Source organism: Mercenaria mercenaria, chromosome 13, assembly GCF_021730395.1.
Source record: "Mercenaria mercenaria strain notata chromosome 13, MADL_Memer_1, whole genome shotgun sequence".
Classification (NCBI taxonomy): domain Eukaryota; kingdom Metazoa; phylum Mollusca; class Bivalvia; order Venerida; family Veneridae; genus Mercenaria; species Mercenaria mercenaria.
Window position 1 is genome coordinate 9,585,835 of NC_069373.1, and position 23,514 is coordinate 9,609,348.

The 23,514-nt window shown below is 38.0% G+C and overlaps 1 protein-coding gene across 2 annotated transcripts in view; it reads left to right on the forward strand.

The window, feature by feature from the left end:
• Positions 1 to 23,514, forward strand: part of LOC123529902 (germinal-center associated nuclear protein-like) — a 69,691-nt gene that overhangs the window by 24,643 nt on the left and 21,534 nt on the right. For both annotated transcript variants that reach the window (XM_045310486.2, XM_045310487.2), the window contains exons 13-17: positions 161 to 432; positions 1,088 to 1,313; positions 3,212 to 3,412; positions 8,288 to 8,390; positions 10,331 to 10,494. In XM_045310486.2, the coding sequence (XP_045166421.2) occupies positions 161 to 432; positions 1,088 to 1,313; positions 3,212 to 3,412; positions 8,288 to 8,390; positions 10,331 to 10,494 (966 nt within the window). The remainder of the gene's footprint in view (positions 1 to 160; positions 433 to 1,087; positions 1,314 to 3,211; positions 3,413 to 8,287; positions 8,391 to 10,330; positions 10,495 to 23,514) is intronic.

The following is a 23,514-nucleotide window of genomic DNA, read 5'->3' on the forward strand; positions in this document are numbered from 1 at the left end:
ATGACCCAAATTTTACAAACTACTTCTGTTTATCTTCAAGATTGTAAAATATGATTACATGATGAACACATTTTTCCTAAGTTAGGTGTTTTATGTGTTTGAATTGAAGTTAGGTTGTAAGTCTCCAATTTGTTTAATCATTTATCTCGATACATCGTAGGATATTATCCAGCAGCAGCTGAATGACAGAGATGCTGTAGACCTGATAGAAAAATGTGCGAGGTTTCATATCTACTGTTCCGAGAGGCTATGTGAGGAGGACATGCATTCCTTTGATGCCAAAATCAACAACGAGAACCTTACCAAGTGTCTACAGACTCTCAAAGAGTTTTACGCTGATTTAGAGAAGAAACATAAATGTTACTGTGAAAATGAAGCTGAGTTTCGGGCTTACATGGTACTAATGAATCTAAATCAAGGAGATATATTGAGGTATGCAAAAGTTACTGTGCACGTCATATGAATCTTGTTTAACACTGCTAAATTTCTAAAATGGACTGGTCTATCATTCAGTTTGGGCAGTACCATTTATTATTCAAATTTGACTGAATAGCGAACAGTGCAGACGATGATCAGGCTGCACAGACGTGCAGGCTGATCTTGGTCTGCACTGGTCACAAAGGCAGAATCACTTGCCGCTGGCAGGCTAGAGGTTAAGGAAATACAATCATTAGAAAACTAGATAACTCAAATGGGTTTTTGTTATTATGTGAAAAATATATATATAAGACTTGCAAGGGTTAATCCACAGGGCCTTAGAACTGTGTGGTGGAGATATACCAAGAAATACTTGGTTCTTTTAGGTATTAAATGAAAAAAGGCATTATTGATACATTAGTTAGTTAACATTTCTTGAACTTGTTTGACAATTAACAAGTAGTGCAAAGTATGAATCGACTAATAGGTGACACTTAATGCTCTAACTAAAAGGGAAAAGTCCATTTGAAGGTATTTGTAGCCAGAATTAAAATGATTTATATGTAATCAACAATTGAGTACAGGAAGTACATATCTTGCCAGTCATTTAAGTTGGTCAATATAGTATTACATTCCATCTAGACCTTTCTCATTCCCTCAATACTTGCAGAGAAGTGCAGCAACTGCGACCAGGTATTCGAACATCACCAGCCATAAAGTTTGCACTTCACGCTTACTTTGCTCTCAATGGGAATAATTACATCAAGTTCTTCAGGCTTGTGAAGCAGGCATCATTCAGTAATGCATGTATAATGCATCGTTACTTCACACAAGTCAGGAACAGAGCCCTCTTACTGATGATGAGAGGTTACAGTATGGGCAACAGATCAGCACAGGTATGTGTGTATATATATATATTATGATCCATTGCTGAAATTTACCAATTACAGTAATATAAAAAATTATGTTACCTTTGAGACAATGAGACATGTACTTCCTTCGAGACAATGACACATGTACTTTTTTGTATCCCCTACTTCCACCCCAACTTTTTTGCACTTTAGTTTACCTTTTTCTTCAGCAAAATTTGAATTGCACACATCTTTAGAAGTATTTAACACTTACCCTGCTAAATTTCTATAATTATCTTGTCCATTTTTCAATTTGGACAGTACCATCAACTGTTAAATGGGGTGCTTACCAAAAAGATACTGACTGAATTGGGAACAGTGTAGACCATGATCAGAGTCTGCACAGATGTGCAGGCTGATCATGAGCTGCACTGGTCGCAAAGGCAGAATAAAGCATGTTTAGCATGATAAGGGATAATATAGAGTTGTGTTTGAAACTTTATAAAAATCATTTTGCATTTGAAGTTGTGCATCTATAGTTTCATTTGGAACTGACATTTGGCCTTCTTGGCTTTAAATAGTCAAAAATAGGCATTAAGGGCTTAAATGTTTGTGTTGCATGTACATGTGCATGCAACTCAAAAAGTCTTTGACCTAGAGTCATGAAACTATAGGAATGTTATTCAGCAAGTGAAGTGCACCTTGGGTTTGGTTTAGGATTTTCTATGTACTAAGACCTTCACTTTATCAGAAAATGCATAAAGAGCCTAAATTATTTTGTAACTTTGATCTTTGGTTAAACTACTAATAGTATTCTTGCACATGGGATTAGAGTTTGAAATGTTTTTACAGGTGCTTGAAAACTACATGTTACACCCGTGTTGCAAGATGATCCTTTTGCTGTATATGACCTATAATGAACTACATTTATGTACAAGATGCGTGTAGTATTTTTTTAACTTAGAACAGGATAAAATCAAATACCTTTATTGCTCCCCTTTGTTCCTTGTTTCAGAAAATGTTACTTAAGAAATAAGTTCCCAAACATGGTTTATCGTAGAATAACCCGAGTTTTGAGTTCTTATGTGTAAGAATATGTCACGAAGGCCGTAGACCTGAGTGATATATTATTTCGCATAAGAACGAAAAACTACTTTTTTCGACAGTGCTACGCGCCTGGATCGGATGATGTCATTGCACGCGGGTGGTTTATTGCGGTATAACCCGAGATAGATTTTGCTCTACATGTATGTAGGTTATTTGCTGGTCGTGTTAGAATTAAAGGTAACATTATGTTAAATCAAAACAGAACCCTAAGGTTGTTGTTTGCCTTTATGATAGTGTGAAGCTTTTTTGTTTAGACATAAAGTTTCTACATTTTGTTTAAATATGTTACAAAAGGTGCTGTAAGAAAATCAGTTGTTTGATGTAAGCTTACTTGAACCAAGAATAAAGTGTGAGCTATTAGTATAGGCGGATGGACTGGTCGGCCATCATAAATGAACTAACTTAGTTCTTACTCACACTCAATAATCCTTGTGGCAAGGCGTACAAACTGACCTATATTTAAATGACATTGACCCTCATATGACCTTCAGCTTCGATCTTAAAACCTTAACAAACAACATTTTTGTCCTACAGCCCATAATAAATGACCAAATTTAGTTCATACACACTCAACAAACCCTGTGGCAAGACCTACAAACTGACATATATATATAGTTTACCTTGACCTTCATATGATTTTCACTGTTAAACAATCTTGAAAAAACAGCATCTTTGGTCATAGAGCCGTGGGCAGGATTTTGCGTTTTTAGAACGCAGCTCCTTGATAACCTTGATGTGTGGATTATGTCCTGACAATATATGGATGTATGATGAAAATGACATTGTAGCATACATGTTACAAAACAATAGTATATATCCAACATTGTTATTTACAGATACCTGTAAGTGAGCTTGTGCGCCTACTTGGATTTGAGAGTGATAGTGAAGCGACAGATTTCAGTCAACATTACGGTTTTAATGTGAATGATGGTGAGATGGTCCTGGACAAAGCAGAGTATATTGAGCCAGATACTGCTTGGCTACCTGTGAGAAGTGTCAGCCTCATAGAATCTAAGTTAATGGTGTCTCCTGGAGAGGTTAGTTTACAGTTGGATTTTGTATGCTTTAATTGAAGTCACTCTGTGAAGGACTTGGTGAAAATCTACTTTATGATATTCTTTGTTATACACTAGAATTACCCTGCTAAATTTCTAAAATGGACTGGGTCCATCATTCAATTTAGGCAATACCATTTATTATTTGGAGGGGTGTTCACTGAAAATTTACTGACTGAACAGCGCACCGTGCAGACCATGACCTGCCTGCACAGACATGCAGGCTGATCTTAGTCTGCACTGATCGCAAAGACAGAATCACTTGCCACCAGCAGGCTAAAGGTTAAACTAGGGACAGGTTTCATTGGGTGATTAAGGGCAAGCAGAACAAAATCAAAATCTATGTTTTCTGTTGTTTTCCAGTTACGAGTATTACCTGTATATTGATTTGTAACTGTGCACTCTGGGAAATTGTATTGTATCAGTGCATGTCGGTATATTATATTGTGTCTGTGCACCCTGGTATATTGTATTGTACTATTTGTGTATGTTATTGTACCCCCCGACAACAAAGTTGTAAGGGGGGGTATACTGGTTTCAGGTTGTCTGTCTGTCTGTCTGTCTGTCTGGCCGTCTGTCCATAGACGCAATCTTGTGCGCACCATCTCTCCTTATCCCCTTGACAGATTTTAATGAAACTTCACACATGATCAGTACCAACAGTAGTTGTGCATGGGGCATGTTAGGTTCTTTTAGAAAAAAAATTTGCAGTTATGGGACTTTGTTTTTTTGTTACTATACTATATACATAGACACATATCCATAGACACAATCTTGTGCGCACCATCTCTCCTCATCCCCTTGACACAATTTAATGAAACTTCACACAAGTGATCAGTAACAACAGTAGTTGTGCATGGGGCATGTTAGGTTCTTTTAGAAAAAAAAATTGCAGAGTTATGGGACTTTGTTTTTTTGTTACTATACTATATAGATAGACACAATCTTGTGCGCACCATCTCTCCTCATCCCCTTGACACAATTTAATGAAACTTCACACAAGTGATCAGTAACAACAGTAGTTGTGCATGGGGCATGTTAGGTTCTTTCAGCGACCAAAATTGCAGAGTTATGGGACTTTGTTTCTTGTTAACATACTATGTACATACAGTCTGCATATGCAATCTTGTGTGTGCCTAATCTACCAAACCCTTACACACAGTTTAATGAAACTTCACACAAGTGATCAGTACCAACCCTAGTTGAGCATGGTGCATGTTACATTCTTTTAGATAAATATTCTGCATAGTTATGGGACTTTGTTTTTTGTTACTATACTATATACATACAGTCTATGTACATTCAGTCCACATAATTATGCAATCTTTTGTGCATCAAATTGCAATGTACTATGTCAGTGCATGCTGGGGGTACATTCATCGCCTTTAGTGATAGCTCTAGTTAGTTACTGTTATATTGTATTCATATTTTCAGACTTTTTATGCCCCCGGCATCTACTGATGCGGGAGGCGTATAGTGATTGTCCTGTCTGTTCGTTCGTTAGCCCGTTCATTCGTTCGTCCATCCGTACGAGGTTAACCAAATGGGACCGTTTCGTCTAGCATAAATACCCCTTACTAGAATTACTTGATACTAATGCAGATGCAACCTGTGACCATTCCTCATCTTCAGACATCACCTGACCTCAGTTTGACCTTGACCTTGAACTTGACCTCGTTTTTGGACTTAGGTTGCTTTGTATCGACAAGGCTGCCACCAGGGGCATCAAGCGTTTATTGAACGCAGCTCCTTGTTGTAAAATGTTTTCTGTAATCAACAATAAAGCTTCAGTGTCTGTAAAAGTAATGTAAAATCATTTACTTTCATGGTTTTGACTAAACAACTTAATCATGATTTTGTGATTTTGTGGATGTTGACGTCTGAACTAAAGTAAATGGGGATTTTTTTATTTGCGGGATGATGGAATTACTGTGGAAATTGATGATTTCACAATATAACAGATTAGTATAATGCCTCAAATCACGTATTGAATTATACTCACTCTTAAACATGGAAAGTAGCCCGCCCGCTTAGCTCAGTAGGTAAGAGCGTTGGTCTACGGATCTCGGGGTCGCGAGTTCGATCCTCGGGCGGGGCTTATGTTCTCCGTGACTATTTGATAAACGACATTGTGTCTGAAATCATTAGTCCTCCACCTCTGATTCATGTGGGGAAGTTGGCAGTTACTTGCGGAGAACAGGTTTGTACTGGTACAGAATCCAGGATTACTGGTTAGGTTAACTGCCCGCCATTACATGACTGAAATACTGTTGAAAAACGGCGTTAAACCCAAAACAAACAAATAAACATGGAAAGTAAGTTAATGAAACTAATAATACAGTTAAATCAGATACTATTTGCATTGCGGAGGCATTGTAGAATTGTGTGAAATTATTCACATTCTTTTTGATATTTTGTTAGCTCGACTATTCGAAGAATAAGTAGAACTATCCTACTCACCACGGCGTCGGCGTCACACCTTGGTTAAGTTTTTTGTACCAGTCCACATTTTGACAAAGTCTTTTGAGATAAAGCTTTGAAACTTTCAACACTTGTTTACCATCATCATGTCCAGTTATAGGCAAGAGCACATAACTCCATCAGGGATTTTGGCTGAATTATGGCCCTTTTTGACTTAGAAATCTGGGTTAATTTTTTCGTACCAGTTCATATTTTAACAAAGTCCTTGAAGATAAAGCTTTGAAACTTCCAACACCTGTTTACCATCACCATGTCCAGTTAAAGGCAAGAGTACATAACTTCATCAAGGATTTTGGCTGAATTATGGCCCCTTTTGACTTAGAAATCTTGGTTAAGTCCTACCATTTTATATTTTGTGTAAAGTGTTTGACATATGGCTTTGAAACTTTTACCACTTGTTCAGTATAATAGTCTCTATCTGTAGGAAAGAGTACATAACTCTGTCTTATATTTTGGCTGAATTATTGCCCTTTTTGGAATTGGAAATTGGTTCTGATTTCATACAAGTTCACGTTTTGTCAAAACTATTTGTCATATGGCTTTTAAACTTTGAACACTTGTTTATCATCATGATTTCCATCTATAGGCAAGAGTACATAACTCTGACAACTATTTTGGCTGAATAATGGCCCTTTTTGGACTTTGAAGTTGGTTCACACATTGCCATTTAGTGCAAGACTTATCGAAATCCACAAATATGGGAACATTGTTTGTCTAATGTATTTTTTTCTTTTGTTTGAATATCTGTAGAAATATTTTGACCCCATTCTTCAATCAATTCTTCGAATAGTCGAGCGCGCTGTCATCCGACAGCTCTTGTCTTTTTTGCTTTTACTGACTGTGAAACAATAATAATGTTTGTTTTGATAGTAACCTTTAAATTAGATTTTTTTATGAAATAATTATGTCTCCCCCAGGAGACATATTGTTTTTGCCCTGTCCGTCCGTACGTCAAACTTCATTTCCGAGCAATAACTGGAGAACCATTTGACCTAGAACCTTTGAACTTCATAGGGTTGTAGGGCTGCTGGAGTAGACGACCCCTATTGATTTTGGGGTCACTCCGTCAAAGGTCAAGGTCACAGGGGCCTGAACATTGAAAACCATTTCCGATCAATAACTAGAGAACCACTTGACCCCGAATGTTGAAACTTCATAGGATGATTGGTCATGAAGAGTAGATGACCCCTATTGATTTTGGGGTCACTCCGTCAAAGGTCAAGGTCACAGGGGCCTGAACATTGAAAACCATTTCCGATCAATAACTAGAGAACCACTTGACCCCGAATGTTGAAACTTCATAGGATGATTGGTCATGAAGAGTAGATGACCCCTATTGATTTTGGGGTCACTCCGTCAAAGGTCAAGGTCACAGGGGCCTGAACATTGAAAACCATTTCCAATCAATAACTAGAGAACCACTTGACCCAGAATGTTGAAACTTCATAAGATGATTGTACATGCATAGTAGATGACCCCTATCGATTTTGGGGTCACTCCATTAAAGGTCAAGGTCACAGGGGCCTGAACATTGAAAACCATTTCCGGTCAGTAACTTGAGAACCACTTGACCCAGAATGTTGAAACTTAATGTGATGATTGAACATGCAGAGTAGATGACCCCTAACGATTTTGGGGTCACTCTGTGAAAGGTCAAGGTCACAGGGGCCCGAACATTGAAAACCATTTCCGGTCAGTAACTTGAGAACCACTTGACCCAGAATGTTGAAACTTAATGTGATGATTGGTCATGCAGAGTAGATGACCCCTAACAATTTTAGGGTCACTCTGTTAAAGGTCAAGGCCACAGGGGCCTGAACATGGAAAACCATTTCCAATCAATAACTTTAGAACCTCTCGACCCAGAATGTTGAAACTTCATAGGATGATTGTTCATGCAGAGTTAATGACCCCTTTTGTTTTTGGGGTCACTCCATTAAAGGTCAAGGTCACAGGGGCCTGAACATTGATAAGCAGTTCCGATCAATAACTTGAGAACCACTTGACTCAGAGTGTTGAATCTTCATAGGATGATTGAACATGCAGAGTAGATGACCCCTATATATTTTGAGGTCACTTGATCAAAGGTCAAGGTCACAGGAGCCTGAACAGTGACTTGAGAACCACTAGGCCAAGAGTGTTGAAATTTAGCGGGATGACTGGACATGCCAAGTAGATGATCCCTATTGCAGCCAACCATCAGTGTCTCTTTGACTTTCGCTCCTGACCCCTATTGACTTCTTGCCTATAGGACTTTGCATTGGGAGAGACATGCGCTTTTTTACAAAAGCATTTTCTAGTTATCTCAGTTTTTTGACAAGGAAACAAAAAAAAAAAGTTTCAGTTGGATATTATAAACGTTGCTCTCTTTTGCAGTTCATTAATGGCGGAACATTCAGAGAAACTACACATTTGTCACCTGTATCAAGTTTTGATGATAATGGAAGATTTCACAGTCAAATTGAGTTGCCTAAGAAAGGTTCTGTAAAAAATAGTATATTTCTGTCTACAGTTTCTTCACTGTACCTTTTGGTTGTATCTCTGCATTACATATATCCTTTTCTTTCCTGCATCTCTACTATATGAGGCCTCTGTGTCAAAGTGCTTAACCTTTTCCCTGTTAAATTTCTAAAATGGACTGTTCCATCATTTAATTTGGGCAGTACCACTTCTTATTCAAAGTGGTCTTCACAGAAAATAAACTGACTGAATAGCAAACAGTGCAGACCATGATCAGCCTGCATGGACATGCAGGTGGATCTTGATCTGCACTGGTCACAAAAGGTTAAGGTGGCTGACTTCAAATTACTTGCCCCACAGAAATGTGGGTTTGAAACTTTGTTTCAATGTCAAATTCTTTCATGTGAGGAAGCCATCCAGCTGGCCTATGGAAAGTCGATGGTTCTATCCAGGTGCCCATTTTTTTCTCAAATAATGCCTGGAGGGGCATTTGGGATCTTCTCCACTGAAAAGTTGCCATATCAGGGCTCTCGCGACTGGGCGACTTGAGCGAAATAGGCGCTCTAGAACTTCAAACTTCGCTCAGATCTAACCTCAAAGCGAAATGCAAGTCGCCCGATTTTCTTTGATTTCCGCACTCGCTAATTACTGATTTCCGCACTCGCTAATTACTGCTACCCAGACTGTTGACAATTTGCACCGTGTCATAATGAGTGTCAAATACACAAACACACGCCGGCAGCATAATTTAAGCTCCGCCTACCTCAGGTACTTGCGAGATTATGCCGAGAATTGTGAAAGCGAATCAAATTATCCGATACACCAGAGTCTATTGTGTTAAGCCAATCAGCGCCGCGTTTACGTCTTTGACACTTCGCGTTAATTGTCAACATGTTCGAGTGCAAAAAAAAACAATGTTTTATTAAAGAAACTGCTGATTAACCATGCGATTAATTGGAATATGGTTCACAATTATTTGTTATCTATGATAAAAGAACGACATGTAATGTATTAACTACGTTAAATTGACTTCCATCGATGAATTTATTTGAATATGTATTTCTAGATTACTGTACACATTTTACTTTCAGTTTTATATTTCGAGTGAGATACTGACAATCTCCGGTGAATGACTCGGTGCAAAGAGCTATAAAAAATAAATACACTTCTACTTCTTTGCTCGGTGTTAATAATAAACACTTCATACATGTACAAGATATAACCAAAATTCGGCGTGTTACATTTATAGCATCGGCTTGAATTTTGAAAACGACTTTTTTCAGAATTTTGTAAGAAAACAATAACCACTGTATGGGAAATGATCTAAGAAAATGAACGGTCACATCAATGTTTTTATGAAGAAACAAGAAAATTACAGCCACCTTTCGAATCACGCAACATCATTGCGGTAGAAAGTCTTCCCACTTCTCCCTAACGTCTCCCCACTTCTCCCTAAAACTGCTTGAGGGAGAAGTGACTTCTCCCAAAAATTTGGACCTAGCTAGACCCCTGCATATGACATATAATTTTGTCAGTGTGACATTAAACCTAACTGAACAAACAAACCCTCCAATATGTAATTATTGTGTCCGGATGCTACATAAAGTCAGTACATATAGATCTAGGGATTGATAATCAAGTGTGATGCTAAAGTCTGAATGTATTTATTTGACATTAATTTTTGAAGTTTTCACAAATTCTAAGGAAATTCCATATTCCAAGTGATTGTGGAAGCCTCATCAAATTTATGACAAATTCAAACCTATTGTAATATTCTAAAGTACTTTAAGTATTTTGTTCTACTATAGACCTCTTGTAATTCTTTTGCTTACATGAAACACTATACCTTTTAAAAATGTATAAGACTTTCTAAAGATTGTGTGTCAAATTTGAAGAAGTGTTTTATTTATATCTTACAGTTACTCTGTTTGTAAAATGTAAATGTGATGTCATTTCCAGGTTTTGAACCAGCAAGTAGTAGCCAGGCAACTAGCAGCACTCAGCCCCCTAGCAACATACAGCAAGCAGAGGTCAAGGTGAAACATGAACCTGTACAGGAAGAAACAGAGAGAGGAGCTGCTGTAGAAGCAGATAAACCATCATTAAAGAAGGTTCCAGTGGAGGTAAAATGTTTAAATTTACACGCCCACAGTTTTGGAGACACGCCCGCAGTTTTGGAGAACATTTTCTGCATGTTCATTTACAGCAAGTTAGCCAAAGAATATATATTTGACTCTGAAAAATGATAATGTGAGTGAAAGTAAGTGTTAGATATTGGTAAAAAAGGTCTGGATCTGGATCTGGATCTGGTCTGGTCTAGTCTGGTCTAAGATTCAATACCAAGGCCATCTACACATTATTAGTCCCCTACTGGTTGAAAACCAGTTTTGGGGACTATAGGAATGCTCTTTTCCGTCATTCCGTCATTCCGTCTTTCCGTCATTCCGTCTTTCCGTCATTCCGTCATTCCGTCCGTCCGCAATTTCGTGTCCGGTCCATAACTCTGTCATCCATGAAGGGATTTTAATATTACTTGGCACAAATGTTCCCCATGATGAGACGACGTGTCATGCGCAAAACCCAGACCCCTAGCTCAAAGGTCAAGGTCACAATAGGAGGTCAAAGGTCAACAGGGCTTTTTTCCTGTCCGGTCCACAACTCTCCCATCCTTGAAGGGATTTTAGTATTACTTGGCACAAATGTTCCCCATGATGAGATGATGTGTCGTGCGCAAATCCCGGACCCCTAGCTCAAAGGTCAAGGTCACAATTGGAGGTCAAAGGTCAACAGGGCTTTTTTCCTGTCCGGTCCATAACTCTCCCATCCATGAAGAGATTTTAATATTACTTGGCACAAATGTTCCCCATGAGGAGACGACGTGTCATGCGCAAAACCTGGACCCCTGGCTTAAAGGTCAAGGTCACAATTGGAGGTCAAAGGTCAACAAGGCTTTTTTCCTGTCCGGTCCATAACTCTCCCATCTAAGAAGGGATTTTAATATTACTTGGCACAAATGTACCTCATAATAAGACGATGTGTCATGCACAACTTTCAGACCCCTAGCTCAAAGGTCAAGGTCACACTTAGCAGTCAAATGTTAACATAGCATGAACAGGGTCTGTTTCGTGTCCGGTCCATAACTCTGACATTCATTAAGGGATTTTAATATTTCTTTAGCACAAGTGTTCCCCATGATGAGACGACGTGTCATGCGCAAATCCCGGACCCCTAGCTCAAAGGTCAAGGTCACAATTGGGGGTCAAAGGTCAACAGGGCTTTTTTCCTGTCCGGTCCATAACTCTCCCATCCATGAAGAGATTTTAATATTACTTGGCACAAATGTTCCCCATGAGGAGACGACGTGTCATGCGCAAAACCTGGACCCCTGGCTTAAAGGTCAAGGTCACAATTGGAGGTCAAAGGTCAACAAGGCTTTTTTCCTGTCCGGTCCATAACTCTCCCATCTATGAAGGGATTTTAATATTACTTGGCACAAATGTACCTCATAATAAGACGATGTGTCATGCACAACTTTCAGACCCCTAGCTCAAAGGTCAAGGTCACACTTAGCAGTCAAATGTTAACATAGCATGAACAGGGTCTGTTTCGTGTCCGGTCCATAACTCTGACATTCATTAAGGGATTTTAATATTTCTTTAGCACAAGTGTTCCCCATGATGAGACGACGTGTCATGCGCAAATCCCGGACCCCTAGCTCAAAGGTCAAGGTCACAATTGGGGGTCAAAGGTCAACAGAGTTTTTTTCCTGTCCCGTCCGTAACTCTGCCATCCATGAAGGGATTTTAATATTACTTGGCACAAATGTTTCCCATGATGAGACGACGTGTCATGCGCAACACCCAGTACCCTAGCTTAAAGGTCAAGGTCACACTTTGAGATCAAAGGTCAAGAGGATTTTTTTCCTGTCCGGTCTATAACTTTGTCATGCAAAGCAGGATTTAGATATCAGTTGGCACAAATATTCCCCTGGATGTCATGTCATGCGCAAGAACCAGGTCCCTAGGTCTAAGGTCAAGGTCATATTTAGAGGTCAAAGGTCAAATTCAAGAATGACTTTGTACGGAACATTTCTTCTTCATGCATGGAGGGATTTTGATGTAACTTGGACCAAATGTTCACCACCATGAGGCACCCTTGTTTTTAGAATTACGTCCCTTTGTTTTACTATAAATAGATTTTATTGTAACTTTTTTATTACTGGCGGTAGAGAAAAATCGAGACCACTTTTCTGTGGTACAGCATGCATGTTACATCCAATTTTTAGGTGTATTTTGACCTATCTCTACCTGGTAAAGAGTTTCTTGTGGACTTATATTATTATTTTTATTTTTTTTTTATTTTTTTTTTTTTTTTTTTTTTTTTAAAGATTAATTTCCCTTTGTTGTTACTATAAATAACTTACATGATAACATTTTTATAATCAGCCAAAAAAATTCAATATGAAAACAACTGTGGGTTTTTATATATGCACATTTTAATCCAAGTGTGTTGTTATAATGTTATAACATATTGTATATGTAGTACAATATTGTTTAGACATCATTGACAGATATCAGTTCATTATGTTATACTGCAGTAGAGAAAATTAGGTGCCTTCCAGTAGGGGACTTTGTATTGCATGGCAATACTTCATTCACTTGTTATTATATGGCTATATGGAAAACTTTGAAAATCTTATCATCATAAGTAAATAATGGCCAATTTCAAATTAATTTCACATCAATGTTCTTTGGATGATCCTCTACCAAATTCCCTCAGTATATTATGATTGGTCTATAAATATGGCCACCAGAGTTGGAATTATTTTGTTCTATATGGCTATGCTTAAAACTTTGAAAATGTTTTCAGAAACCAGTAGTCCAATTTCACAATATTCCTTGTGTGACACTGTATGGCCATCTTGTTAATTTCTTTCTGTTAACATGATGAATCATTTCATTACATTTCTTTTCCTATTTTTAACCAATTTGAAAATGAAAATTGCTTTGAATCTTCAGAATACATTTATTAGTCCCCTACTGGTTGAAAACCAGTTTCGGGGACTATAGGAATGCGCTTTTCCGTCATTCCGTCCGTCAGCAATTTCGTATCCGGTCCATAACGCTTTTATCCATGAAGGGATTTTAATATTACCTGGCACAAATGTTCCCCATGATGAGACGACGTGTCATGTGCAAAACCCGGACCCCTAGCTTAAAGGTCAAGGTCACAATTGGAGGTCAAAGGTCAACAGGGCTTTTTTCCTGTCCGGTCCATAACTCTCCCATCCATGAAGGGATTTTAATATCACTTGGCACAATTGTACCTTATAATAACATGATGTGTCATGCACAACTTTGAGACCCCTAGCTCAAAGGTCAAGGTCACACTTGGCAGTCAAATGTTAACATGCATGAACAGGGTCTGTTTCGTGTCCGGTCCATAACTCTTTCATCCATGAAAGGATTTTAATATTACTTGGCACAAATGTTCCCCATGATGAGACGACGTGTCATGCGCAAAACCCGCACCCCTAGCTCAAAGGTCAAGGTCACAATTTGAGGTCAAAGGTCAACAGGGCTTTTATCCTGTCGGGTCCATAATTCTCCCATCTATGAAGGGATTTTAATATCAATTGGCACAATTGTACGTCATAATTAGACGATGTGTCGTGCACAACTTTCAGACCCCTAGCTCAAAGGTCAAGGTCACACTTAGCAGTCAAATGTTAACATGGCATTGAACAGGGTCTGTTTCCTGTCCGGTCCATAACTCTGTCATTCATTAAGGGATTTCAATATTGCTTAGCACAGATATTCCCCATGATGAGACAACATGTCATGCGCAAATGCCGGAGCCCTTGCTCAAAGGTCAAGGTCACCATTGGGGGTCAAATGTCAATAGGGCTTTTTTCCTGTCCGGTCCATAACTCTGCCATCCATGAAGGGATTTTGATACTACTTAGCACAAATGTGCCTAATGATGAGGCAACATGTCGTGCGCAAAACCCAGACCCCTAGCTCAAAGGTCAAGGTCACAATTGGAGGCCAAAGGTCAATAGGGTTTTTTTCCTGTCCAGTCCAGAACTTTGTCATCCATCAAGGGATTACAATATTACTTGGCATAAATGTTCCCCATGATGAGACGACGTGTCATGCGCAACACCCAGAACCCTAGCTTAAAGGTCAAGGTCACACTTTGAGATCAAAAGTCAATAGTATTTTTTTCCTGTCCGGTGTATAACTTTGTCATGCAAAACAGGATTTGAATATCAGTTGGCACAAACATTTCCCTGGATGAGACAAGATGTTGTGCCAAAGCCCCGGCTCAAGGTCTAAGGTCAAGGTCATACTTAGAGGTTAAAGGTCAAATTCAAGAATGACTTTGTCCGGAGCATTTCTTCTTCATGCATGGAGGGATTTTGATGTAACTTGGCAGAAATGTTCACCACTATGAGGTACACTTTTTTAGCTCACCTGTCACAAAGTGACAAGGTGAGCTTTTGTGATCGCGCAGTGTCCGTCGTCCGTCGTCCGTCCGTGCGTCCGTCCGTAAACTTTTGCTTGTGACCACTCTAGAGGTCACATTTTTCATGGGATCTTTATGAAAGTTGGTCAGAATGTTCATCTTGATGATATCTAGGTCAAGTTCGAAACTGGGTCATGTGCGGTCAAAAACTAGGTCAGTAGGTCTAAAAATAGAAAAACCTTGTGACCACTCTAAGAGGTCACATTTTTCATGGGATCTTCATGAAAGTTGGTCAGAATGTTCATCTTGATGATATCTAGGTCAAGTTCGAAACTGGGTCACGTGCGGTCAAAAACTAGGTCAGTAGGTCTAAAAATAGAAAAACCTTGTGACCACTCTAGAGGTCACATTTTTCATGGGATCTTCATGAAAGTTGGTCAGAATGTTCATCTTGATGATATCTAGGTCAAGTTCGAAACTGGGTCATGTGCGGTCAAAAACTAGGTCAGTAGGTCTAAAAAATAGAAAAACCTTGTGACCACTCTAGAGGTCACATTTTTCATGGGATCTTCATGAAAGTTGGTCAGAATGTTCATCTTGATGATATCTAGGTCAAGTTCGAAACTGGGTCACGTGCAGTCAAAAACTAGGTCAGTAGGTCTGAAAATAGAAAAACCTTGTGACCACTTTAGAGGTCACATTTTTCATGGGATCTTTATGAAAGTTGGTCAGACTGTTCATCTTGATGATATCTAGGTCAGGTTCGAAACTGGGTCACGTGCGGTCAAAAACTAGGTCAGTAGGTCTAAAAATAGAAAAACCTTGTGACCGCTGTAGAGGTCACATTTTTCATGGGATCTTCATGAAAGTTGGTCAGAATGTTCATCTTGATGATATCTAGGTCAAGTTTGAAACTGGGTCACGTGCAGTCAAAAACTAGGTCAGTAGGTCTAAAAATAGAAAAACCTTGTGACCGCTCTAGAGGTCACATTTTTCATGGGATCTTTATGAAAGTTGGTCAGAATGTTCATCTTGATGATATCTAGGTCAAGTTCGAAACTGGGTCACGTGCCTTCAAAAACTAGGTCAGTAGGTCTAAAAATAGAGAAACCTTGTGACCACTCTAGAGGTCACATTTTTCATGGGATCTTCATGAAAGTTGGTCAGAATGTTCATCTTGATGATATCTAGGTCAAGTTCGAAACTGGGTCACGTGCCTTCAAAAACTAGGTCAGTAGGTCTAAAAATAGAGAAACCTTGTGACCACTCTAGAGGTCACATTTTTCATGGGATCTTCATGAAAGTTGGTCAGAATGTTCATCTTGATGATTTCTAGGTCAAGTTCGAAACTGGGTTACGTGCGGTCAAAAACTAGGTCAGTAGGTCTAAAAATAGAAAAACCTTGTGACCACTCTAGAGGTCACATTTTTCATGGGATCTTTATGAAAGTTGGTCAGAATGTTCATCTTGATGATATCTAGGTCAAGTTCGAAACTGGGTCACGTGCCTTCAAAAACTAGGTCAGTAGGTCTAAAAATAGAAAAACCTTGTGACCTCTCTAGAGGCCATATATTTCAAAAGATCTTCATGAAAATTGGTCAGAACATTCACCTTGATGATATCTAGGTCAAGTTCGAAACTCGGTCACGTGCCATCAAAAACTAGGTCAGTAGGTCAAATAATAGAAAAACCTTGTGACCTCTCTAAAGGCCATATTTTTCATGGGATCTGTATGAAAGTTGGTCTGAATGTTCATCTTGATTATATCTAGGTCAAGTTCGAAACTGGGTCACGTGCTGTCAAAAACTAGGTCAGTAGGTCTAAAAATAGAAAAAAAAACGATGTCATACTTAAAACTGGGTCATGTGGGAAGAGGTGAGCGATTCAGGACCATCATGGTCCTCTTGTTTTAGAATTATGTCCCTTTGTTTTACTATAAATAGATTATATTGTAACTTTTTTATTACTGGCCGTAGGGAAAAATTGAGACCACTTTTCTGTGGTACAACATGCACGGTACATCCAAATTTTAGGTGTATTTTGATCTATCTCTACCTGCTAAAGAGTTTCTTGTGGACTTACATTTTATAGATTTTTTTTTTTTTTTTTTTTTTTTTTTTTTAGGGTTAATTTCACTTTGTTGTTACTATAAATATCTTTTATGATAACTTTTTGTATAATCGGCCAAAAAAAAAATCCAAATGAAAACAACTGTCCGTTTTTATATATGCAAATTTTAATCCAAGTGCTTTGTTATATTATATTGTATATATAGTACAATATTGTTTATACATCATTGACAGATATCAGTTCATTATGTTATACTGCAGAAGAGAAAATTAGGTGTCTTCCAGTAGGGGACTTTGTATTGCATGGCAATACTTCATTCACTTGTTGAAATTGAAGCAAAGAGTAATCTGACACAGATTTCCAGAATTACCTCTTCATCAGTTATATATTATATATGATTGTTGATGGTAGACTGTAGATAATACATTTTTAGCTCCACTTTTCAGAGAATAGTGGGGGGCTATTCTACTCGCCCCGGCGTCGGTGTCAGCGTCGGCGTGAGTTTTCTTGGTTAAAGTTTATCGGCAACCTTTTTTTTGTTTTTCTGTCATATCTTTGTTACTATTGCTTATATCTTACTGTAACTTTATATTACATTATATTTACTTGTGTTATTTACTTGTGTTATTTTTAAGGTTAAGGTTTTTTTTGGCAACCTTTGTTTTCTGTCATATCTTTGTTACTATTGCTTATATCTTACTGTAAGTTCATATAATCATACAAAGTATGTGAAGGGGCTGGGCCCATTATACCCAAGGTCAAGGTCACCAAGTTGTTATACTTAGGTTATTTTTACGGTTAAAGTTTTTTGGCAACCTTTGTTTTTCTGTCATGTCTTTGTTTATCCCCCCACCAAAGGTGAAGGGGATATTAGAAATGCTCTCCGTCCGTGCGTCCGTCTGTCCGTCCGTCCGTCCGTCCGTGCGTCCGCAACGATCTTTGTCCGGACCATAACTCCAAAAGTACTTGAGGGATTTTCTTCAAACTTCATACACTGATAGAACACATTGGGAGGAAGTGCAGTGTGCAAGAACAATAACTCTACCTTGCCTATTTTTTGAGTTATTCCCCTTTATCTTATTTTCTTAAAAAATTTTGTCCGGAGCATAACTCCAAAAGTACTGGAGGGATTTTCTTCAAACTTCATACACTGATAGAACACATTGGGAGGAAGTGCAGTGTGCAAGAACAATAACTCTGCCTTGCCTATTTTTTGAGTTATTCCCCTTTATCATATTTTCTTAAAACATTTTGTCGGAGCATAACCCCAAAAGTACTGGAGGGATTTTCTTCAAACTTCATACACTGATAGAACACATTGGGAGGAAGTGCAGTGTGCAAGAACAATAACTCTACCTTGCCTATTTTTGAGTTATTCCCTTTATCATATTTTCTTAAAAAAATTTGTCCGGAGCATATCTTCTTCATGCATGGAGGGATTTTGATATGTCTTGGCACAAATGTTTACCACCACGAGGCGGAGTGTCATACGCAGGAACCAGGTCCCTAGGTCTAAGGTCAAGGTCACACTTAGAGGTCAAAGGATACAAGAATAAAAACCTTGTCCGGAGCATTTCTTCTTCATGCTTTGAGGGATTTTGATATAACTTGGCACAAATGTTCACCACCACGAGACGGAGTGTCATGCGCAAGATCCAGGTCACTAGGCCTAAGGTCAAGGTCACACTTAGAGGCCAAAGATCAGATACAAGAATGACTTTGTCCGAAGCATTTCTTCTTCATGCATAGAGGGATTTTGATGTAACTTGGCACAATTATACACCATCATGAGACGAAGTGTCATGCGCAGTTCCCTTCTTTAGAATTACTTCCCTTTGTTGTTACTTTAAATAGCTTTTATTGTAACTTTTTCATTACTAGTCGTAGGGAAAAATCGAGACCACTTTTCTGTAGTACAACAAACATGCTAAATCCAATTTTGAGGTGTATTTTGACCAGTCTCTTCCTGATAAAGATTTCTGTGTGGACTTGCAATTTTTTTTTTTTTTTTTTTTTTTTTTTAGCTCACCTGAGCAATGCTCAGGTGAGTTTTTCTGATCGCTCGATGTCCGTCGTCCGTCGTCCGTCGTCTGTCGTCTGTCGTCCGTCGTCTGTCAACATTTAGCTTGTGTATGCGATAGAGGCTGTATTTTTCAATTAATCTTCATGAATATTGGTCAGAATGATAACCTTGATGAAATCTAGGCCGAGTTCGAAAATGGGTCATCTCGGGTCAAAAACTAGGTCACTAGGTCAAATCAAAGAAAAACCTTGTGTATGCGATAGAGGCTGTATTTTTCATTTAATCTTCATGAATATTGGTCAGAATGATAACTTTGATGAAATCTAGGCCGAGTTCGAAAATGGGTCATCTCGGGTCAAAAACTAGGTCACTAGGTCAAATCAAAGAAAAACCTTGTGTATGCGATAGAGGTGGTATTTTTCAATTAATCTTCATGAATATTGGTCAGAATGATAACCTTGATGAAATCTAAGCCGAGTTCGAAAATGGGTCATCTCGGGTCCAAAACTAGGTCACTAGGTCAAATCAAAGAAAAACCTTGTGTATGCAATAGAGGCTGTATTTTTCAATTCTTCTTCATGAATATTGGTCAGAATGATAACCTTGATGAAATCTAGGCCGAGTTCGAAAATGGGTCATCTCGGGTCAAAAACTAGGTCACTAGGTCAAATCAAAGAAAAACCTTGTGTATGCGATAGAGGTGGTATTTTTCAATTAATCTTCATGAATATTGGTCAGAATGATAACCTTGATAAAATCTAAGCCGAGTTCGAAAATGGGTCATCTCGGGTCCAAAACTAGGTCACTAGGTCAAATCAAAGAAAAACCTTGTGTATGCAATAGAGGCTGTATTTTTCAATTCTTCTTCATGAATATTGGTCAGAATGATAACCTTGATGAAATCTAGGCCGAGTTTGAAAATGGGTCATCTCGGGTCAAAAACTAGGTCACTAGGTCAAATCAAAGAAAAACTTGTGTATGCGATAGAGGCTGTATTTTTCAATTGATCTTCATGAATTTTGGTCAGAATGATTGCCTTGATGAAATCTAGGCCGAGTTCGAAAATGGGTCATCTCGGGTCAAAAACTAGGTCACTAGTTCAAATCAAAGAAAAACCTTGTGTATGCGATAGAGGCGGTATTTTTCAATTGATCTTCATGAATTTTGGTCAGAATGATTGCCTTGATGAAATTTAGGCCGAGTTCGAAAATGGGTCATCTGGGGTCAAAAACTAGGTCACTAGGTCGTATCACGTAAAAACCTTGTGTATGCGATAGAGGCTGTATTTTTCAATTGATCTTCATGAATTTTAGCCAGAATGATTACCTTGATAAAATCTAGGCTGATTTCGAAAATGGGTCATCTGGGGTCAAAAACTAGGTCACTAGGTCAAATCGAAGAAAAACATTGTGTATGCAATAGAGGATGTATTTTTCAATTGATCTTCATGAAATTTGGTCAGAGTGATTGCCTTGATGAAAACTAGGTCGGTTTTGAATATGGATTATCTGAGGTCAAAAGCTAGGTCACTAGGTCAAATTAAAGAAAAATCTTGTGTATGCGATAGAGACTGTTTTTTTCAGTTGATATTTATGAAATTTGGTCAGGTTGATTGCCTTAATGAAATCTAGGTTGAATTTGAATATGGGTCATCTGAGGTCAAAAACTAGGTCAATTGGTCAAATCAAAGAAAAAACTTCTGTATGTGATAGAGGCTGTATTTTTCAGTTGATCTTCATGAATTTTGGTCAGAATGATTGCCTTGATAAAATCTAGGTCGAGTTTGAACATGGGTCATCTAGGGTCAAAAGCTAGGTCATATCTAAGAAAATGCTTGTTTTATCGCAAGAGACCAATTTTTTTGTCCAATCTTAATGAAAATTGGTCAGAATATTTGTTTCCATGAAATCACTAGGTCAAACATGTTTTACACTGTTATGGAGTGTTTCTTAGGTGAGCGACCTAGGGCCATCTTGGCCCTCTTGTTTTTTTTTTTTTTTGTAAAGATTAACTTCCCTTAGTTGTTACTATAAATAACTTATATTGTAACATTTTTATAATTGACCCTAGGGAAAAAACAAGACCACTTTTCTGTGGTACAGCATAGATGTTACTCTCCAGTTTTAGGTGTATTTTATTAATTTTATTATATATAAGGTATCTCTACCTAGTAAGGAGTTTTTTTGTGGACTTTAAAAAACAAAAGACTTACAATGATTACTAAACAACCACAAAATTAACATTCCATTTGCAAATACAGCTGCCCGGTGGGGGGATTAGCCATGTCTGACATGGCTCTTGTTACTATTGCTTATATCTTACTGTAACTTCACATAAACATTGTCCAGCATACAAACAAAGTATGTGCAGGGGTCTGGGTCCACCATACCCAAGGTCAAGGTCACCAAGGTATTATACTTAGGTTATTTTTAAGGTTAAAGTTTTTCGGCAACCTTTGTTTTCCTGTCATATCTTTGTTACTATTGCTTATATCTTACAGTAACTTCACATAAACATTGTCCAGGATACAAACAAAGTATGTGCAGGGGCTGGGCCCATTATACCAAAGGTCAAGGTCACAAAGTTGTTAGACTTGGAATTATTTTCATGTTAAATTTTTTCGAAAGCTTCGTTTAAAGACATATCTTTGGTACTTTAAAAGATAATGACTTGAAATAAAAATCATCATCTGCATGTGTGGCTACAATCCCCATAACTCTAATTGTATTTTTCGCAGAATTATGCCCCTTTCATACTTAAAAGTTTTTTGGCAATCTTCGCTTTCTGGATATAACTTTAATGAAATATAAGATAAAGACTTGAAACTTAAAATGTATCTTTATCATCATCATCTGCATGTGTGGTAACAATCCCCATAACTCTGATTTGTATTTTTGACTAAATTATGCCCCTTTCATACTTAAATTTTTTGACAAACTTCGTTTTCTGGACATATCTTTGGTACTACATAAGATAATGACTTGAAACTCAAAATATATCTTTTCCATCATCATCTGCATGTGTGGTAACTATCCCAATAACTCTAATTTGTGTTCTTTACGGAATTATGCCCCTTGGTGTATCTTCCTTTTAAAGTAGAGGTCTCTTATTGAGACATATATTCATTTTACTGTCAAATCACCAAATAGTGGAGCAGGCTGTCTTACGGAAAGCTGTTATTAGTATGTTACTGTTAACTTTTAGAGGACTTCACAGTGAGTGGCAGTATGTTTTATAGATAGAGAACATTGAAGCTCTGGTACAATTTCCAGTGGATACATCCAAGTTTACATTTCTGTCCTTCTGTTGCAGTTTGTAAAGGATTTAACAAACTTTAGGACTTTGTCATAGTTCAGTCTTGATGATTCAGTTAATAAATGGTTAAGTAGTATTGTAGGACTTTAATGATAGTCATTTTTCTGTTTCTTTGTATGAGTTTGTCATATTGAGTTTGTTTAGGATTTGGCAAATATAAGGACAATTTTAGGACTTTGTCTCTTTTCTTTCTTTATATTTTGAGGTTGTTCAGGATTCTGAAAAATTCTAGGACTTGCTCAGTTTGCTAAATTGGTAAAATTTTATAATAATTATACTGTTACTTTGTAATATTTTGTTATTATGTTTCTGCTTGTTAAGGTCAAGGCAGTAAAGTTATAGGACTTTCTCATGTTTTTTAGCTCACCTGTCACAAAGTGACAAGGTGAGCTTTTGTGATCGCGCGGTGTCCGTAGTCCGTCCGTGCGTCCTTAAACTTTTGCTTGTGACCACTCTAGAGGTCACATTTTTCATGGGATCTTTATGAAAGTTGGTCAGAATGTTCATCTTGATGATATCTAGGTCAGGTTCAAAACTGGGTCACGTGCCGTCAAAAACTAGGTCAGTAGGTCTAAAAATAGAAAAACCTTGTGACCTCTCTAGAGGCCATATATTTCACAAGATCTTCATGAAAATTGGTCAGAATGTTCACCTTGATGATATCTAGGTCAAGTTTGAAAGTGGGTCACATGCCATCAAAAACAAGGTCAGTAGGTCTAAAAATAGAAAAACCTTGTGACCTCTCTAGAGACCATATATTTCACAATATCTTCATGGAAATTGGTCAGAATGTTCACCTTGATGATATCTAGGTCAAGTTCGAAACTAGGTCACGTGCCTTCAAAAACTAGGTCAGTAGGTCTAAAAATAGAAAAACCTTGTGACCTCTCTAGAGGCCATATATTTCACAAGATCTTCATGAAAATTGGTCAGAACGTTCACCTTGATGATATCTAGGTCATCAAGTTCAAAACTGGGTCACGTGTCATCAAAAACTAGGTCAGTAGTTCAAATAATAGAAAAACCTTGTGACCTCTCTAAAGGTTATTTTTTTCATGGGATCTGTATGAAAGCCGGTCTGAAGGTTCATCTTGATGATATCTAGGTCAAATTTGAAACTGGGTCACATGCGGTCAAAAACTAGGTCAGTAGGTCTAAAAATAGAAAAACCTTGTGACCTCTCTAGAGGCCATATATTTCATGAGATCTTCATGAAAATTGGTCAGAATGTTCACCTTGATGATATCTAGGTCAAGTTTGAAAGTGG